This window comes from Anopheles coustani, chromosome 2 (assembly GCF_943734705.1).
Source record: "Anopheles coustani chromosome 2, idAnoCousDA_361_x.2, whole genome shotgun sequence".
Lineage (NCBI taxonomy): Eukaryota > Metazoa > Arthropoda > Insecta > Diptera > Culicidae > Anopheles > Anopheles coustani.
This window is the reverse complement of record NC_071289.1, coordinates 62,146,499-62,162,763: the sequence shown is the minus strand read 5'-3', so window position 1 is coordinate 62,162,763 and position 16,265 is coordinate 62,146,499. Positions and strand designations below refer to the sequence as shown.

At 43.9% G+C, this 16,265-nt stretch overlaps 2 protein-coding genes across 2 annotated transcripts in view; one reads left to right on the top strand and one right to left on the bottom strand.

The window, feature by feature from the left end:
* Positions 1–16,265, top strand: part of LOC131266304 (oxysterol-binding protein-related protein 9) — a 50,175-nt gene that overhangs the window by 18,108 nt on the left and 15,802 nt on the right. The window contains exons 2-7 of the mRNA XM_058268761.1: positions 14,461–14,589; positions 14,788–15,099; positions 15,164–15,241; positions 15,328–15,378; positions 15,483–15,564; positions 15,655–15,762. Coding sequence (XP_058124744.1) covers positions 14,461–14,589; positions 14,788–15,099; positions 15,164–15,241; positions 15,328–15,378; positions 15,483–15,564; positions 15,655–15,762 — 760 coding nt within the window. The remainder of the gene's footprint in view (positions 1–14,460; positions 14,590–14,787; positions 15,100–15,163; positions 15,242–15,327; positions 15,379–15,482; positions 15,565–15,654; positions 15,763–16,265) is intronic.
* Positions 10,806–12,208, bottom strand: LOC131266308 (elongation of very long chain fatty acids protein AAEL008004-like). Its single transcript, XM_058268764.1, has 6 exons — positions 12,172–12,208; positions 11,968–12,064; positions 11,811–11,904; positions 11,487–11,730; positions 11,234–11,376; positions 10,806–11,134 (listed from the first exon to the last, which is right to left on the bottom strand). Exons 1-6 carry the CDS (start codon positions 12,206–12,208, stop codon positions 10,961–10,963), a joined length of 789 nt encoding a protein of 262 aa, XP_058124747.1. The 3' UTR covers positions 10,806–10,960.

The following is a 16,265-nucleotide window of genomic DNA, read 5'->3' as shown; positions in this document are numbered from 1 at the left end:
GGCGGGTTCGGCTGAAGTGCTGAATTTGAAACGCACTTTTGCGCCGAGCCGTTTAGTCGGTCAATAATTGGTCAAGAGACAAACATTAAATAACTGGCCCCCTTCGGATGGATGGATGTGGACGCTTCGCCGAAAAAATATGCCCAGACCCAGGCGTAAACACCGCCGCGCCCCAGGATCAACAAAAGGGAAGGGCGCCGGAATCTAGGATACCACGTGTTGCCGAGACGAGACGTAAATATGACGCCCGGGAATCATTTAATCCACCAGCATCCCTCGGGTCCATCCCCGGAGGTGTTTGCATAAACGGTTTGAGTGGCTTTGTTCTGTGGGAGTCGCACCACCCCCCAGAAGTGGTCAAGACGAGCGCTGCCATTGATGGCTGATGCTGCGCCTTATGCAATCCCAGAGGCGGTCGGGTTACAGATTTCGCTCTTCCTCCAGGCTTGGTGTTTTGGGGAAAACTTTCCGTGTTGCGCCCTGATTCGAGCGAAACGAATCCGTACGATTTGCGCACGCTACGTATTGGCGTCAGAATGGCGCAATGTCTTGCGGGGGGGAGAGAGAGTGCGCATCGGCTGTTAGTGGTGAACCATTGCGCGAAGACAAATGCGCGTATTGAGGCGAAAGCACACCCGAGCTGCAGTAATTAAAACGGCCATTAGGTATATCCTGCATATTAGGGCGCCAACGCACGTCAATCGAACGCTGGCCAGGAACTTCTCGGGTCCCCGGTTTGCGATGAGTTCGTGGGGCAGTGCTTTCCGCGGCGAGGAACTTCCTTTAGCAGTACGAGAAGTGCGCAACCGTTTATATGACGCAAACCGAACCGCTTGTCCCTACATTAGATTCATCGGTCAACTCCGCCAGGGCTGTCCGTTTCAATGTATGCAGTGATTTACTATTTCCCCCCCACTCGCAAGTGTCATAAGCGTGCTGGGCCAGGGTCATGGGTCCACACTTAAAAGGGCACAAACAAATACAAAAAAAAACAGCTAAGAACTTCTCCACTGTTTTAGAAACACTGTACAATTTTTTTTTTCATTATCTCATTAGTAGGGGAAAGTGGGGCAAGATGCAATGGCATAATTTTAGTTCAATTATGCAATTTTCAAATAATGATAGCGAAAGAATAAGTATATTACCGACCAATGGACATTTCACGACGTATTGTATTGTATTAAAATTTAACATAGAAAACAAGTTACAGCAAATGTAGTCGGAAATCAGATATGATTTCTTCGCGATAATGTTAGCTATAACAAATGTTGAAATGTGATATTGCAATCAAGCAGACATTCATCAAGTACCATTGCTCCGTTATATAATTAACGAATAATAAAAAGGTGGCAAGGATTAAAACATTCTCATCCGAGGATAATACGCCACGTTGGACAGAATGCGCTTTATGGTTAACACGTAAGCCTTTAAACTTGTAAAATTTGATAGTGTCCAAACTAGAACAACGAAAGGTTGTACTTATTATGCTTCCTTAAATGATTACTAGTCCGACATTTCACTATTCAATATTCAAAAACTTGCTTTTTGCAAAATGAATTTTCATTTGGACTTAGAAAAAGAATTAATTAGAATTTCCAGCAATGGTCAACATCGGTTTTTACCGATAGATAGAGAATTAGAGAACAGTTAAAACTTTAAGTCTCGTGGTCCTCGGAATTTTTACTAACGCGTAGAAAAAGAATGCGCATTAAAATCTTGGTTTTTATTCCCGTTTTAGAGCTTTTTCCTTGGAAAATTTGGGTAATTTTGTTTTGGCTGGACTGCGAAAAATTAATGAGTTTCGCTCAAAATTACCTATTGCTTCACATAACCTTACCAACTCGGAGCGACTCCAATAAAGGCGTTCGCCTCAGATTAGTGTTCGGAGATTAAATAATGTATGATGCTTATAAAATAAGTCAGTGCTTTTTTTGTGGGGCCTAGGGTTTTCCCCCATTTCATTATACTTGAACTTCTAACTAGTTGTTTGCTTCCAGCTAGTCCACTAGCTTCTCGAGGACAGTTTACCACATCGCATAGCTCAGGAACAACAACATGAAATGGAATTACTTGAACTGAATGATGTTCGCTATAATAAAGTTTTCTTTAACACGTGGCGGCGAGACGACCTTACAGTAACGCGTAGAATGATGCTGCTGGGATACATTTAGCCTGCGCATAAACGTAAGCTAATTTCGTCACGTCTCGTTTTTCTAATACATTCCAAGGACCTTCCAGCTAATTTGTTTATCTACCTCGAGTATGCTGTAGACGCAAGGTAAAGTTTTTGCACAGATCACTAAACAGTTGTGTCCTGTCTGGTTAGGTTAAAAATAGTTATCACACATCGCCAAAAGAACAAATCCAACTCTGTTGCCTATTTATGTTTTATTCATTCACGGCCAAATGTTAAAAGTCCCCATATTCTGTGCGAACTGGCGCTGCCGGCAAAAAGGTGCTTCTAGAGAATAGGAATTAAAATCGGAATCGAATGTTTTATGCAAACATTACATACTTTCCCTATCAGTTGCGGAACCGAAACACGCTGATTTTAGGCGCAACTTTGTGCCACGCGTTTTGAATGAATATTCATTAGCGATACATACATTTTGGGTCAGTTTTCGCTTTCGTTTAGTTTAGGGGTTTTTTTTTAAATTACCATTTTCGTAGCAAGTTCAATTGCTATCAGATTCGATTTGAGATACATCGAAAAACTGATACGAACTTTGGGATAATGGTGAAATATTTACCAAAGGCGTAGGAAAGAAGACAAGAGTCTGAACTAGAAAATGCTGAATTACACTGTATTTACTAATTTTGAAAATTAAGAAAACCTATTCTTTGATCCAGTAAATTGCTGGAAAATCCAGTGATCCAGTGATCGTGACTGCAAAACTCAATCCCGCATGTTTCGTCCAACTGCAGGGAAGTTTTAGGATATCGATGTGGTCGGGGGCATTCACCTACGAGCGAGAGACCAAGGCAAGTTTGTTTTTACGTTTTTAAAAAGGTTTTCGAATGTTGTTTTTCTGGTCTAGTCTTGTCAGATCTTCTTACACCAGTTCGGCAATTGAATCCAGCTTCCTGGGCCTTCTCAAGGTTACCTGGAGATGTAGATCTCTAAGGGGTTAAGAACCAGGAACTGAAGCCATGTCTCCCTTTGTCAGTACTGAACAATAACGAAGCTAACTTGCTTATAAACCTGCTGTAGTCTTCCCCCGCCGTTTGTGAATGCATTCGACCACACTGTTCTTAAACTTCCATGGTATTCGCAATGCATCGGACGAAGTAATCTAGAATTTTAAAGTCGCGACAGAATATCGCCAAGGCCACGCCGATACAGCATATCGCCGAGAGAAGCCCAAGGCAATACTTTTCGGCCTGTTCACAAAAGTAAAAACAAACTTGCCTTGGTCTCTTGCTCTCACGTCGGTGAATGTTCTGGGCAACATCGCGCATCGACTTTTTTTTCCCCATTCGAAAAACGATGGGCTAAATAGTCGCGAATTGAGCGCAAATCACAAGCGTTCATTTATTGGAAATTACCTGGTTAACCTTTAAAATAGGGGTTTACAGTTTCAAAGTCAGCTGCAGACTATCGCCTTGGTCTAGCATGATAAGGTCCAAGGCAAACATTTTTCGGTGCTGTCAAAAACGGCGAATTCAACGCAACGAGCTATGGAGCGGAAAATAATGAACAATATACGGTAGTATAGTTTTAATGTACGTGTAAAGCATACCTTTTTAATTGAATTTTGTAGCATTGAATTAAATATTGATTCTGATGATCGTATCAGACGATGATCGTAATTTATTTATTCGGAAGAATAAGTGACTTAGTCTAGCACTACAAGAAGGACATAAACAGTCAAGGATTGATCACATGCATTGGCTTACATCGCTTTGTGTACTATCTGCTTTTCTCACTCTCTAGCTCTCTCTCTCTATATTTCCCGCCCTGACCATCCCTCTCACTTACAGATTAACAAGATAATTTATTTCTTAGCCACAATTCCACCCGCAGGAATTCTATAATAATCGTTTATTGTACATTGCTACGATTGCAGTTTGTTCGGGGCACTTTCGTTCTCGCCCAAGTTGTACCCTTCAATATCGCACCGCTTATGCTATCCAGCTGCTCAGCGTCAAATGAATCAAAGTGCAGTGATAAATAACAAATGTTGGTCAGCTTTTGATCACAAAAACAATCACCCACCCTCCATACACACACACACACACAGCGAGCTCGCGAATTGCTATCTCCAGTCGGCATCGGCGGTGTGTGGTGTGTATGGCAATTATTTTGCATCTGCTTATCGCTGCAAATGGATGGCGCGTAGGTATGGGATCGGCGCGGGGTGGATCCGGTCGCAACCCTACGGACTTCCGTTTCCCCTTCGCCCAGGTTCACTTAACCCTCAAACCTGGTTCAATTTTCCTTCCCCCGCGTACGCCCGCTGAACTTAGTTTTTCCTAATCACTGCGTGTTCGGTTTGTGTAATGCTTCCGGATTGCTACTTCGTCCCCCTCCCCCCCTCTTTCTACTTAGTTTTTTTTCTCTAAACTTTTACTGTTTCTCTTTCGAATTGTTGTACCACGTTGGAATTGAATTCCCTTTTTCTGATCACCTCAATCGCCCAGAACGTTCGAAGATCGCCATTTTCCCCGCAATGTTATGGCGCATTGGCGCTTATTGTGTTTTCCTTTCGTTCGCGAGCGGTTTGGTGATGGCCGCGGTTGTGGTGCTACCACCGTCCATGTAGCAGACGCCGAGCGTTTTACTGAGCCCGCTGTACGTCTTGAGGTAGAAGTTGACGAACATCGATATCAGCACGACCATGTAGGGCAGGTAGAGCAGAATGTGGGTGCGGGGGATGGCGCAGCTGCTACGGGCGGCGAAGAGGATGTTCACCAGGATGCTTACCAGTTGGATCTGGGGAGATTAGGGCGAAGGAGGTTCACACAAAATGTGCATGGTATATAAAACATGTGAAGTTGACGTGTCGTGGATGTTGCATGTTTATCCAATTTTTAGCAACACAATATGAGAGCTGAATACATTTTAACGAATATTTTTCAATCATAAATTTGGGGGACTCAATGCTATTGATTTTTGGGAATGAGGGGTGGATTGAACGAAGTACGTCATTTGTTGTAAATTCCCTTGCAGTCTGGTCTCATCCCTCCGCTGGTACTTACAATTTGGATCGAGGTGATGTAGCGCTTCAGCTTGTTCAGCCGGAACGGCACGTAGTCGGGGATGACGGCGAGCAGATAGTAGGAGTACATGCACATGTGCACCATCGAGTTGACGATGATCGTGTAGGTCAGCATGCTTCCTGTGGAGAATCAAAGCGATAGACGAAGGACACGAAAAGGCAAATCGTCCCGGGCGGTTGTTAGTAGCGGAAGGTAAAGGCACCAGAGGGGTAGAATTTCACGTACCTCCGACATATTTGGCAAAAATCCAGGCCAGCACATAGGTGAACACATGGTGGTAGACGTGCAGGAAGGAGATCTGGCTACGCTTCTTCCGGAGCGCAAACATCACCGTCTCGCTCAGCTCGGCCGTCTTCACCAGGTAGTTGAGGTAGGAACCGTGCAGGAACCCGATCGCGTCCTTGCCGTTCGAGTAGTCGGCCAGCTCGCACGTGTACATGTAGCGGAACGTCCAGCCGTGGCGGACGTGCTGCCGGATCAGGCAGTAGCAGACCACCACCTGGAATACGTTGTACGCCACCAGCAGCCGGCGCAGATCGTACGGTTTGCGGTCGCGCATAAAGCTAGGGGAGGAAACGTATACGAGGGAGAGAGGAGATGGGGCATGTGTGTTGTGTGTGGTTAGGAATTTTGATTGCCAAAAACGTCACCACCCGTACTGATGACGTGCTGCTGCACTCTCCTCATCCTCCTCCTCCTCCTCCTGTACTCACTTCGGTATCCAGTAGAACACGAGCAGGAAGTAGACGGTAAGCACGGACACCGGCCATAGCGGGCTGTGCAGGAATGGAAAGTTTTCGCCACGTTTATCGCTCAGATCATCCACCAGGAAGGTGTACCACTGGTCGAGCTGCTGATGGATCACCTCACCGAGGTTACCTCCACCGGTGTAGTTGGAGTCCATTGTTGGTCCCGTGTGCGCACTAACTACCGATGCTAGTAGCAGGGGTGTATTCATGCACTATCGATAGCGCACCTAATCCGATTCTGTTCCCCAACCGGACAAGAGCGCGAGTACACCAACAACAAACCGAACTGAACAAAGCCGCAGCGATCAAAACTCCCAAAACTCACACACTCCAGAACCGCACGGATGGCCGCCTAGGGAGCTAGCACTGGTATGGTGCAACTGGGATGCCGTTCGGAAGCGAACTGTGCGACGGTCGCGAACTGGTGCGAAATTAATTTTTGCCACAACTCACCCTACTGCAGCGACGGCTGCGATCGCGATCGTGGTTCTGTCCGTCGTCGTCGTCGTCGTCGTCGTTGCCGTGTTCCAGCCGCCGGTATGCCGCCGTGTGTGCTGCGTCGCGTGTTGTACCGAGATTGGGGCCGCGTAGTCGACTCGACTCGGTTCGTGCTGGCCGCGCCGAGATGTCGTGCTACATGGGCCCAGCCGTCACACGACGTGCGTGTGGCGTGGGGATACGTGCGTAACTTCGATTCCAATCGGCGTGTGAAGCTGCACGTCGAACCCCACAGCGCGGTCCGCGGTTGGTCGAATGTTGCGCTTGGGCTGCTCCTTTAAGGATAAGCGGTTGAAAAATCGTCTCTAAGAGCTTTCTTGTCCGTACAAGATGATTCGGCATAGTTTTCCCTTTACCGTGTGCCGAGCCGAATGTTATTTTGACAATAAAAAAAAAAAAAATGATAAAGCTATAAATTGGGCACCAAACGATCGCAGGTCGTTGGCTTGGAATTTCATGAGGAAAGTGAATTATCTCTCGTGAAACTCTCATACGTGACGATATGGTTAATGCAACAGAAGCGCTCGGAAACATTATGCTTTTCAAACCATTCCATCTTCATCTGGACGGTTTTGCACTATGTTATATAAATATGATATAAGGTATAACATATTCCGTTTTTTTTCGTTTACTTCTCTCAAAATGTATTTCATTGTGCTGGGTGAAAAAGCACCGTTGATTTAAAGATGGTAATACCATTTTGTTTACACTGGCCAAATGCAGGGGTGTAACCGAACACCCGCACATTCCTTATATTGAAACGTAACAGAACAGATCGCGCACAAATGATCGGTTAAACGCAACGTTGTACAAATAATACGTGGTGGATTATCTATCAATTTGCTGTGCACGCAAATAGACAATTTTCTCCTTCTATTATGTGCAATCTGCATTGATAGCATCAAGCATGGCGATAGTTTACGTTGGTCGAAGGTATCTCAATTCCTTGAAATCTTAAAGTAAACATGCACTTATGCAACGAAAATCTCATTCTGATTTCATTTTCATTGCATTGTCCTGCACACGAGGCAGTCAAGGTCCGGCTTTCTAGATGCTCTTCTAACCGAGTTTATTCTACAGAGATGAAATCAAGGTAGAAATTAAAGGTGTGATACAATTGAGGTTACATAGTTACATTACTAAACAGAGTGCGCCATGCATAATTGATACCATCCTAGTTAGTATTTGTCTATGATCGCTCCGAACTTCTATAGAACTTAGGTAATCTGCAGAAAACAATATAAACATCTATCACGCTATCCTAATTCACTAACGACTGATATCTTTATATGATTCGTAAATTTTATTTATATCTTTTTTATGTGATGATCTCCACGAAACATTTCTCTATATGTATATTTGAAATTCCGAAATCGACTAATTTTTCCTAGCTAAGCTCCTTTTCTTTATCCAATCTCCATCCGCTCAAATCAACATCAATCACAAGACTGCCCATTCATTCGTTCTCGTTTCAATATATCTACTTTTCCCTACTTTGTTCCAATACGCAGATCTATTTCCGTTTTAGTAGGCCATAGCTCTTCCAAATTTTCAGCTTGCGAATAATTTCATCACTCATTCATTCCGGTCAATTCGTTCAATTATTTCAGTTCTATCTAACTCGGCTCAATCCCTACACTATTTTGACCATTTTCTTAAGGTCTTCACTTGGTTGCTTTGAAACCGACTTGTTCCTTTCAACTGATTTTAAATCTTTCCGAGTCACATGTCTTTCGTAGTTTCTACACGGCTTGCGTTCAGCTTTCGTACTAGATGCGTGCAACATTGCATGCCACATTGTACAATTTTGAACAGACGAGGAAAAATAGATAACGGCACACTAACCCTTCGTGTATCATCTGTGGATACTTTTTATGTTTAACACTAGAATACATTGCTTTGGAAACTTGCCCGAATGCTTTTTAGGGGTCATTTTGACCCCTTTTTTGAAAACGCTATAACTTTATTATTTTTAAATATTTTCAAATCCGTAAACTGTTACGTTTTAGTATATTTATTGACTATCTTTTGGCGTTTTTAATTTTTTAATGTACCACTTCACCATTCCGCTAGCTCGGTGTATAGCAAAAAAGATCGATATGAGTCGAGTTTTAATCCTTTTCAACTTTTATTCTTTCAAAATGTATCATGTAAATTCAGAAAAAAGTGTGCGCTATGATGTTGATATATTAGGCTACCTTTGATAAATCATTTCTTATTTTTAAATTAACAAAAAACGCCATAAATTGATCTTGAAGATGTGGATTTTAACATTTTCCAAAGGAAGTTTCCGTTCTGTGCTTTGTTCCGTTACGCGAGCGTTTCGAAGCGTTATGCGCGATGCGTTACAATGGGAATTGGCGTTATTTTTAATCTTTGCGGCCAACTTATGGAGTCATTTGTAATGGCAAAAATATGATTTTATTTTTAAAATGTTGCTCAGCATACTAACTTTCTAGCGCACACTTTTTTTTCTAGATTTACATCAAAGATTTTAAATGAATAAAAGCTGGAAAACGCAATTTCGACCGGTTTTGCTATACACCGAGCAAGCATTCTAAGTATAGTCAAGTTGGTTCTCGGAATTGGTCGAACAGAAAAATCTGAAATTTTTGTTTTAGATATAGCTTTGGATTTTAAGAAAAGCCTTATTTTTGTTTGTAAAAATATTCAGCCGTTTTCGAGATATTAAAATCGAAAACTGCCTTTTTGGTCATAGTGATAGATAAAATAGCTATACAATCGAAAACTTTAACGGCGCTCAAAAACTTTCGTAAACCATGTGTGTGTAAATTCGTTGGGGTTTTATTGATAATAAACTCGTAGGTTTATAACAATATATTTAACATGCTGCAATTGTTTAGTGCCGTTTTTTTGCTGCTTCTAAATGCATAAAAAAAAAAGAAAGTTAGACAAATACTTATGAAGCGTGTTTGTTGTTCATTCTTCACCTCAAAATAATTAAGCGGTGGTAAAGAACGCATTTTTAATTAGTGCTAGCAGATTCGATAGAACTTCGAATGTATACTAGATTGAATGTATCAGTAATTTCGACAAGCGATAAAGTTCAATTTAAACGATAACAACTTTCACTTCACGCTTGTTGTCAAACGCTTCACCAAACGTCAAAACTTCAACTAGGATTTGTTAACAAGCATAAATTACCATGGCAAGGAGCTGTTGTCTAGAACCATGAAAGCAGGAGCTATTGTCTAGAAGGCACCAATCTTTGAAATAGCTCATCAGATGATGTCTCTAACGCATCTGACTTTGTCTCTAACTGATCAGTTTTTGTGGATAGCCCAAACATTTCGAACATCGCACAGAAGCGATGAATTCTAGGATATAAACTTATTTTCATAGCAGCAAAATGTCACTTGTTTTTCTTATGTACAATCGGTCCCGTATATTTTTTCAAATTTTGGTCAGTACCAACCTTTATATTTGTTAATAATTTTGCCCCATTTCCCTTTTGTAGGCCGCTTCACAAAATAATTTTGGTTCTAACTAACTATTTCATTCTAAATTGAATTCATAACAAATTAATTTTCAATAACCAAGTTTTTAGATAGAGACAAAATTGAAATCAAGAAACAAAACTAGATGAACACGAGACGAATACTGTATTTCTCTGTCACCCCTCGGCGCTTGGTTAATTATCGCGTTGCTTTGAATCCAAGTGATTGAAAGTTACCATTCGATGAAAGTTGTTGTCATTCATTATGGATTTAAGATTTATTATCATCCATAGTTCAGCGGTTCTGAACATAAATCCTACCTGTTTTGTGATTCTCTTCAAATACGTCTATAATTGCAAGATATAATAGTTTTTGCTGTCAAATGTTACACATATTAAAAAAAAAAAATCTTCAACTGAAGGAGTTAAAGAACATATAAAATTGAAGAGAAAATAGTCATACAGCATTATTTTAATTGAACTTTATTGCAAGTAGCAAATTGATTTGATTTGTTTCGTTATATTTGATTTCGGCAGCGGCTACCTAATGATTTTAAGTTACACTTTATCACTAGAGGCTAATTGATCTAGCTCTATCCCTTAGGTGGAACTTAAAAGCTCCAAATGATGGACTGATGACTGCACAGCCATCAGCAAGGTTTTTGAAATTGTGTTTTTTTACGTACACTAGTAATAAAAAAATATGACAAAACAAACATAAACAACCCGCTTTTCTGCATTGTCAACGTTTTCCATTCGATTTTCCCGGGCCTCCAAAGGAACCTCGATAACGAAACCTTCCCTCCCCCTTGCAAATATAATCACATTTATTAAAGCTTTCCCTCTAAGGCAAAATTACAACGATATTTATATTATCCGTGAGCGTTCCCGGAACACGCGTTCGTAACGGTAGAAATGCACCGCGGTGGCCGAAAAATCGATCTATCTTGTCGGCCAAGGTCTGTAGCCCGGTCGACCTGGTATGATTGACCAACCATTCTGGTTCCTGTTCCTGTTGAAGGTCGCCACCGGTGAATTACTGCTTCGCTTTGGCGGCTTTGGATTTGGTGTACGCTTTCTGGTAGAAGTCGTAAAACAGATAGGTCAGGATCAGTATATTCGGTATGTACATCGCCAGGAAGGGGCGCGAAATGTTGCAGTTTGGATTGAGGCCAAGCAAGTTGTTTGCCATCATCAGACAGAACTGGATCTGTGGGGAGAACACAAGCAAAAGTGAATGGTTTAGGCTCTGTCACCAGCCTCCCCCTAGATCTGAGGTGCCTCAGTGGCGTGTGCACTTGTCACGTACCAGTTGAATTTTGGTGATGTACTTTTTGTACTTTGCCACCAGAAACTTGAAGATGGGCACGTCGTAGGCGGACATAAAGTAGTACGAGTACATAATGATGTGGACGATGCAGTTCGCCACGATGGAGAAGGTGAGCATGCCGCCTAGAAAAAAAGGGAAGGATAGATTAATTCGATTCCAAATCATCGAAAGGAGCAGCCCTAGTGAGTAGGCTGCTCTGCAGAGTAGTTCTTTGCAGCGAGCGAACGTATACCTCCGATGTACTTGGTGTAGATGTAAGCTATCACAAACGTGCTGATATGATGATAGACGTGCAGCACCGTGACCTGATTCTGCTTCTTTCGCAGCACGAACAGGACCGTCTCGAGCAACTCGAACAGCTTGATCATCATCAGGTACCAGGTCGTCTCGACCATGCGCACCGCCTTCGGGTCGTCGGAGTAGTCGGTCTCGACGCACCGATAGAAGTAGTACGGCCGCCAACCAGCCTTCACCAGCTACAAATGGAGGATAGCAAAAATGGCCAAAGTTAGACAAATCCGGTCAGAGTCTAGAAAGGACACACACGGGGACATACATTCGCTACCAGGAAGACACAGTACACAACCTGGGACAGGTTGTAGAAGCCCATGAACGTTTTCAGCTGATAGGCCTCCCGATTCCGCATATACCTAGAAGCAAAGTCATGTGTTAATGTAAACCACAAAGATCCTTTGATCGTGCTGTGCCGCTACCATGGTACTATGTAGTATACAAGGGCCAGATAAGCGATTATGATGCCAGCGATTGGAAAGGGTGACCCCGCCAGAAACCAGTCTTTAGTTCGTTGATCTGTGCGAAGGAAGAAAAAAAAATAAAGGTAAAGAGCACCATGCACCATTACAAAATCCGGTTTATAGCCTCTTCGGGTGGATTGCATTCGCAAACTCCAAACTTACCAGCATTTTGGTAGATGTAGTACTCGTACAGGTCCATTTTGATGTTGTAACCGAACAAGGTAGCTCGGGGGGCGAAAAAAAATGAACACACTACTAAACTGTCTTCCTCACAAGGGTACACTTTGGGGGGGTGAGGTAGAAACTATGGACGGTGCGGGAGATCGTTCTAATGGTGGAGTGAACTCCTTCGTCCGTTTTTGCCCAATCTCGTCCGTACCTTGCGTCACCAAAACCGTGCGTACCAAACATGCGAGATCACTGTGCCTACAGCTGATTTACTACTTCTTTTCCAAACCACTTTTCCCCCCCGCACGCACACGCCACCAAACTGACCCGGGCGGCTCTGTTTTGCTCATAAAACACGCGACGCAGCGATTCTTGTCCCCGTTTTGGCGTGCGGATTTCACTTGTCACTTGATTTCTGCCGGGCTTTCCCTCCGTGTTCCCCCCACACACAGCTGAGGGTGGTAGGTGGTAGTTCTTTTTTTTTTCTTTCGCACTCAACAACACACTGGCACCGGCATCGGCATCATCACCCCGTGGACGTCAAGTTTGTCGAAATGCTGCGTTCGTACTGAGGGTCCGCGTCAGCCATGCGCCTGTTTATAAGCACATTAGTTTGAACCGGCGGCATTTTCCACTTCTTTCGGTCGCGGCCAGAACTCGGTCTCCTCCGGTCGACCCTGGACCTTACCGTACGTCAGAGGGTGAGTGGGAGAGCGAGAGAGAGAGCGAGCGAAGGAGCATCGTTTTATTTTGTTTTTAAGCGTTTAGTTGTGGCCTCCCAAGTAGCTGTGTGTGTATGTGAGGGGACACCACCAAAGGACACCAGTGGAGAAGGAAATGAGGGCTCCCTTCTGCGGACCTGATAGGCGTTCTTCCGTTAGTTCTTCGTCTAGGATTGGACGCGATTCCACACGAACAGCAGCATTCGATTGTCACTCATATCGGCATTCCGGGGACACATTTTTGGCTATAAAAGGAGAGAAAACAAATACACCGTAACGAAACGGACGGTATCGATTGAGAAGCGCTCGCCCAAAGTGGCAATGATGTTCGGCAGCATTGAACATTATTTCCGTCAATATTCCGGAGCGCCCCCGAAAATCATAAACTATGGCTAATTACTGCCAGTAACCTAAGAGTGTTTGACGCCGGTCGCCATACATTAACGATGATCAACAAGCTCACTGCACGTGCAGAAATAAAAAAGGAACGACTTTGCTGTACCTCCATTTCCACCATCACACTCCGCAAGAGATCACCGAAAATGGTCTCCATGAATATTTCAGCCCCGTCGTCGCAAACCGGCCCGGCTCGGGCTGACGTAGGATATTTGCCCTTCTTTCTAATTAGTCTTGCTAGTGCGTACGCATTATATACCGTACGCGTCCCTTCCAATTAGATGGTACGGCGATAGTGAAGAGCAAACTGTAGGGACTCGCTGATTTTCGGCCGGTTCTTCGCTCGTCGTCGGGGTTTTTATTGTACTGCATTTAATTACCATGCCGATTGCACGGTTTGCAAAACAAAAACCGAAAACTGAAACGAGAACGATGTGATCGACCTTCGGAAACCTTCGGAAACCTTCTTAATCCCAGCCGAACCTGTACCATTCGTGGTTTCCGCCGTACCTGTTTTTTTTTTCGTGCGTTACGTTTTAATAAGTAATTAGTGTAGCATTTGATAGTGCTGCTTTTGCTTAAGTATCAAAAGAATGTTACTTTCGTCCAACAATTAAATATTAATAAATTTGATCAACCAAATCGTTAATCATAATCAAACAGAGCGCAACATATTATTGCGTATTCTTCGACGTCAATTCGTAGTACAAAACAAATCAATTTAATATTGCTATAGCCAGCTGTCATGATCTAAAAATTGTGTTACCCCATGAATAAATAAAAATGCAACACATCAACATTAATTATTACAAAAATTAATTCCTTGGGAAGCTTGATCTTTGCTTAATTTTCGAAAACCGTTGGTTTAATTCATGTTGTAACCAAATTTTATCAAAAGTGATTGTACATAAAAAGTCAAAGTATTTAACAAATTTGTGATCTTTTTCCACAGTTTGGTATTGATATGCCCTGTGGATAAGAAACAAGGTCTAGTTCACAACCAGCACAAGTGTTGCATTAAATACGACTTTACGCTGTGCTGTACACGTTCATAAATAAGTGAAGCAGTTTAAAATCACATCCTTTTGCAATTTTGATGTAGGAAAACACCACTTGTCATCTGAAGCATTACAGAATTTTTCTCCCTTTCTTTCCGTCGTTACAGTCCAAGGAAAAAATGATGAAGGGCGTCCGGCGGGGCTGCGTTCGACTGAAGGGCGCCATCATCGGTATCGATGACCAGGACGTGAACACATTCACGATCACTGTCGATCACAAGACGTTTCACTTTCAGGTAGGAGTGTGTTCCACTTGCTTATCGCTCGCGTGTGCCATTGGCATTTTCGGTTTCTGGCACGTTTTCTCACGCGTCATTAAACGTACGTATTTCTCATTACTCTTCGCCGTTCGTCGGGCGACACACAACAACGTTCGGTCGGCACGACAACAACAATAATGTACCGGCTTCGGAATCGATCCACCACCATCACAGGCGCGTGATGCGGACGAGCGCGAAAAGTGGGTACGCCGGCTGGAGGACACGATTCTGCGCCACGCCAACCGAAGCCGGGCCCTTTGGGACCAGCAGTACAACAACGGCGGCAACAGTGGGGCCTCGAGTGCACTGAGCGGTGGTATTGGCGGTGGCGGAGTTGGACCGGGGATGGCCGTTGGTCCCGGTGGGATGGCGGGTGGCGGTGGAACGCCCGGTTCAAGCGCCCGCCGGTCGGCCAATCTGGTCCAGTTCGATCGGAAGGTAACGGAGGCGGACGCTTTCCTGCAGCTGATGATTGAGCAAACAACGGTAGGTAGAAGAACGGAAGGATGTGTCGGAGCTATATACATAGTGTGTTTTCGCACCCGAACAGAAACTGGAGGCAAGACTGGAAACGCTCGGCGACACGGAGGAAGCCGGTCAGCTGAAAACCATCAACGACCACGTGAATGTAAGTTACGAACGGAACGGACAAGCACGTGTGTTTGAGGCAATTTGCAAACCTTATTTCTGTTCCTACTACTCCTTCTACCATAGGCCCTGCTGGACAACATAAAACATTCGATAGTGTTGCTGCAAATAGCGAAGGTAAGCTCTATCGATCCGCGGACATTAACCCGTTTTGGTGTGCAATTATTTTTCGGGAAAGATTTATTTACTAAAAACATGCATTCGCTTCCTCGATTGTCTAGAACACGGCAAATCCAATCAACGGAATCTACCAAGGTCCCATATCGAGCAAGTCGGAGACGGAGACGGAAACGAGCGACTCCGGTAGGTAGCTTCATTCCGCCACCAGGACCAACAGTTTGACGTATCCGATGATTATCTTCTATAACATTCTTTCTTTTCGCCCACGACCAGGGCTTGTACCCGTTTTGCTGTCCTCATCGCTGGCCACCGACATTGAAGTAGCCGACGAGTGTCGTGAAAGTGTCCGGCGGGCCACCATTCCACACGCTTCCATTAGCGGTATGTATAGCGAGGGTTGGTTTACCGTTTGTCTTCAGTAGTGCGCGATGGCCGAGACAAAAACTGTGCCTCCACAGCTACCGCCAGCCGTCACCTGAATGCTATCCGTTAGGAGAACATCCGCCAGTGACTGTGGGATGCCGCTAGTCACTGGATGTGAGTGTTTCAATTAAGAGTTCTCGGTGTTGAATGGTTTCATGAGACTATCAGCGGTGGTGCGAAACGGTCAGAGTAGTATGCTGTAAGAACTGAACAGCTGTTGCGTTAATTGAATAGAGGGCGCATGTGTCTGCATGATGTTGCAATCAATCGCAAACGGAGGGTTGCAGATAACAGTGGCACAGTTTTCCACTTGCCACGCTCAAAAACCAGTTTATTACCTTTTGCGGCCCAGGTACCTTGCATTTGGTAGGGGGTTAGTTCCAACTTTCCTACACGCTATTTAAATGCATATAAATATTTTAGCGGCCATCTTTGCCGCACATTCGACGTTGCGACGCGAC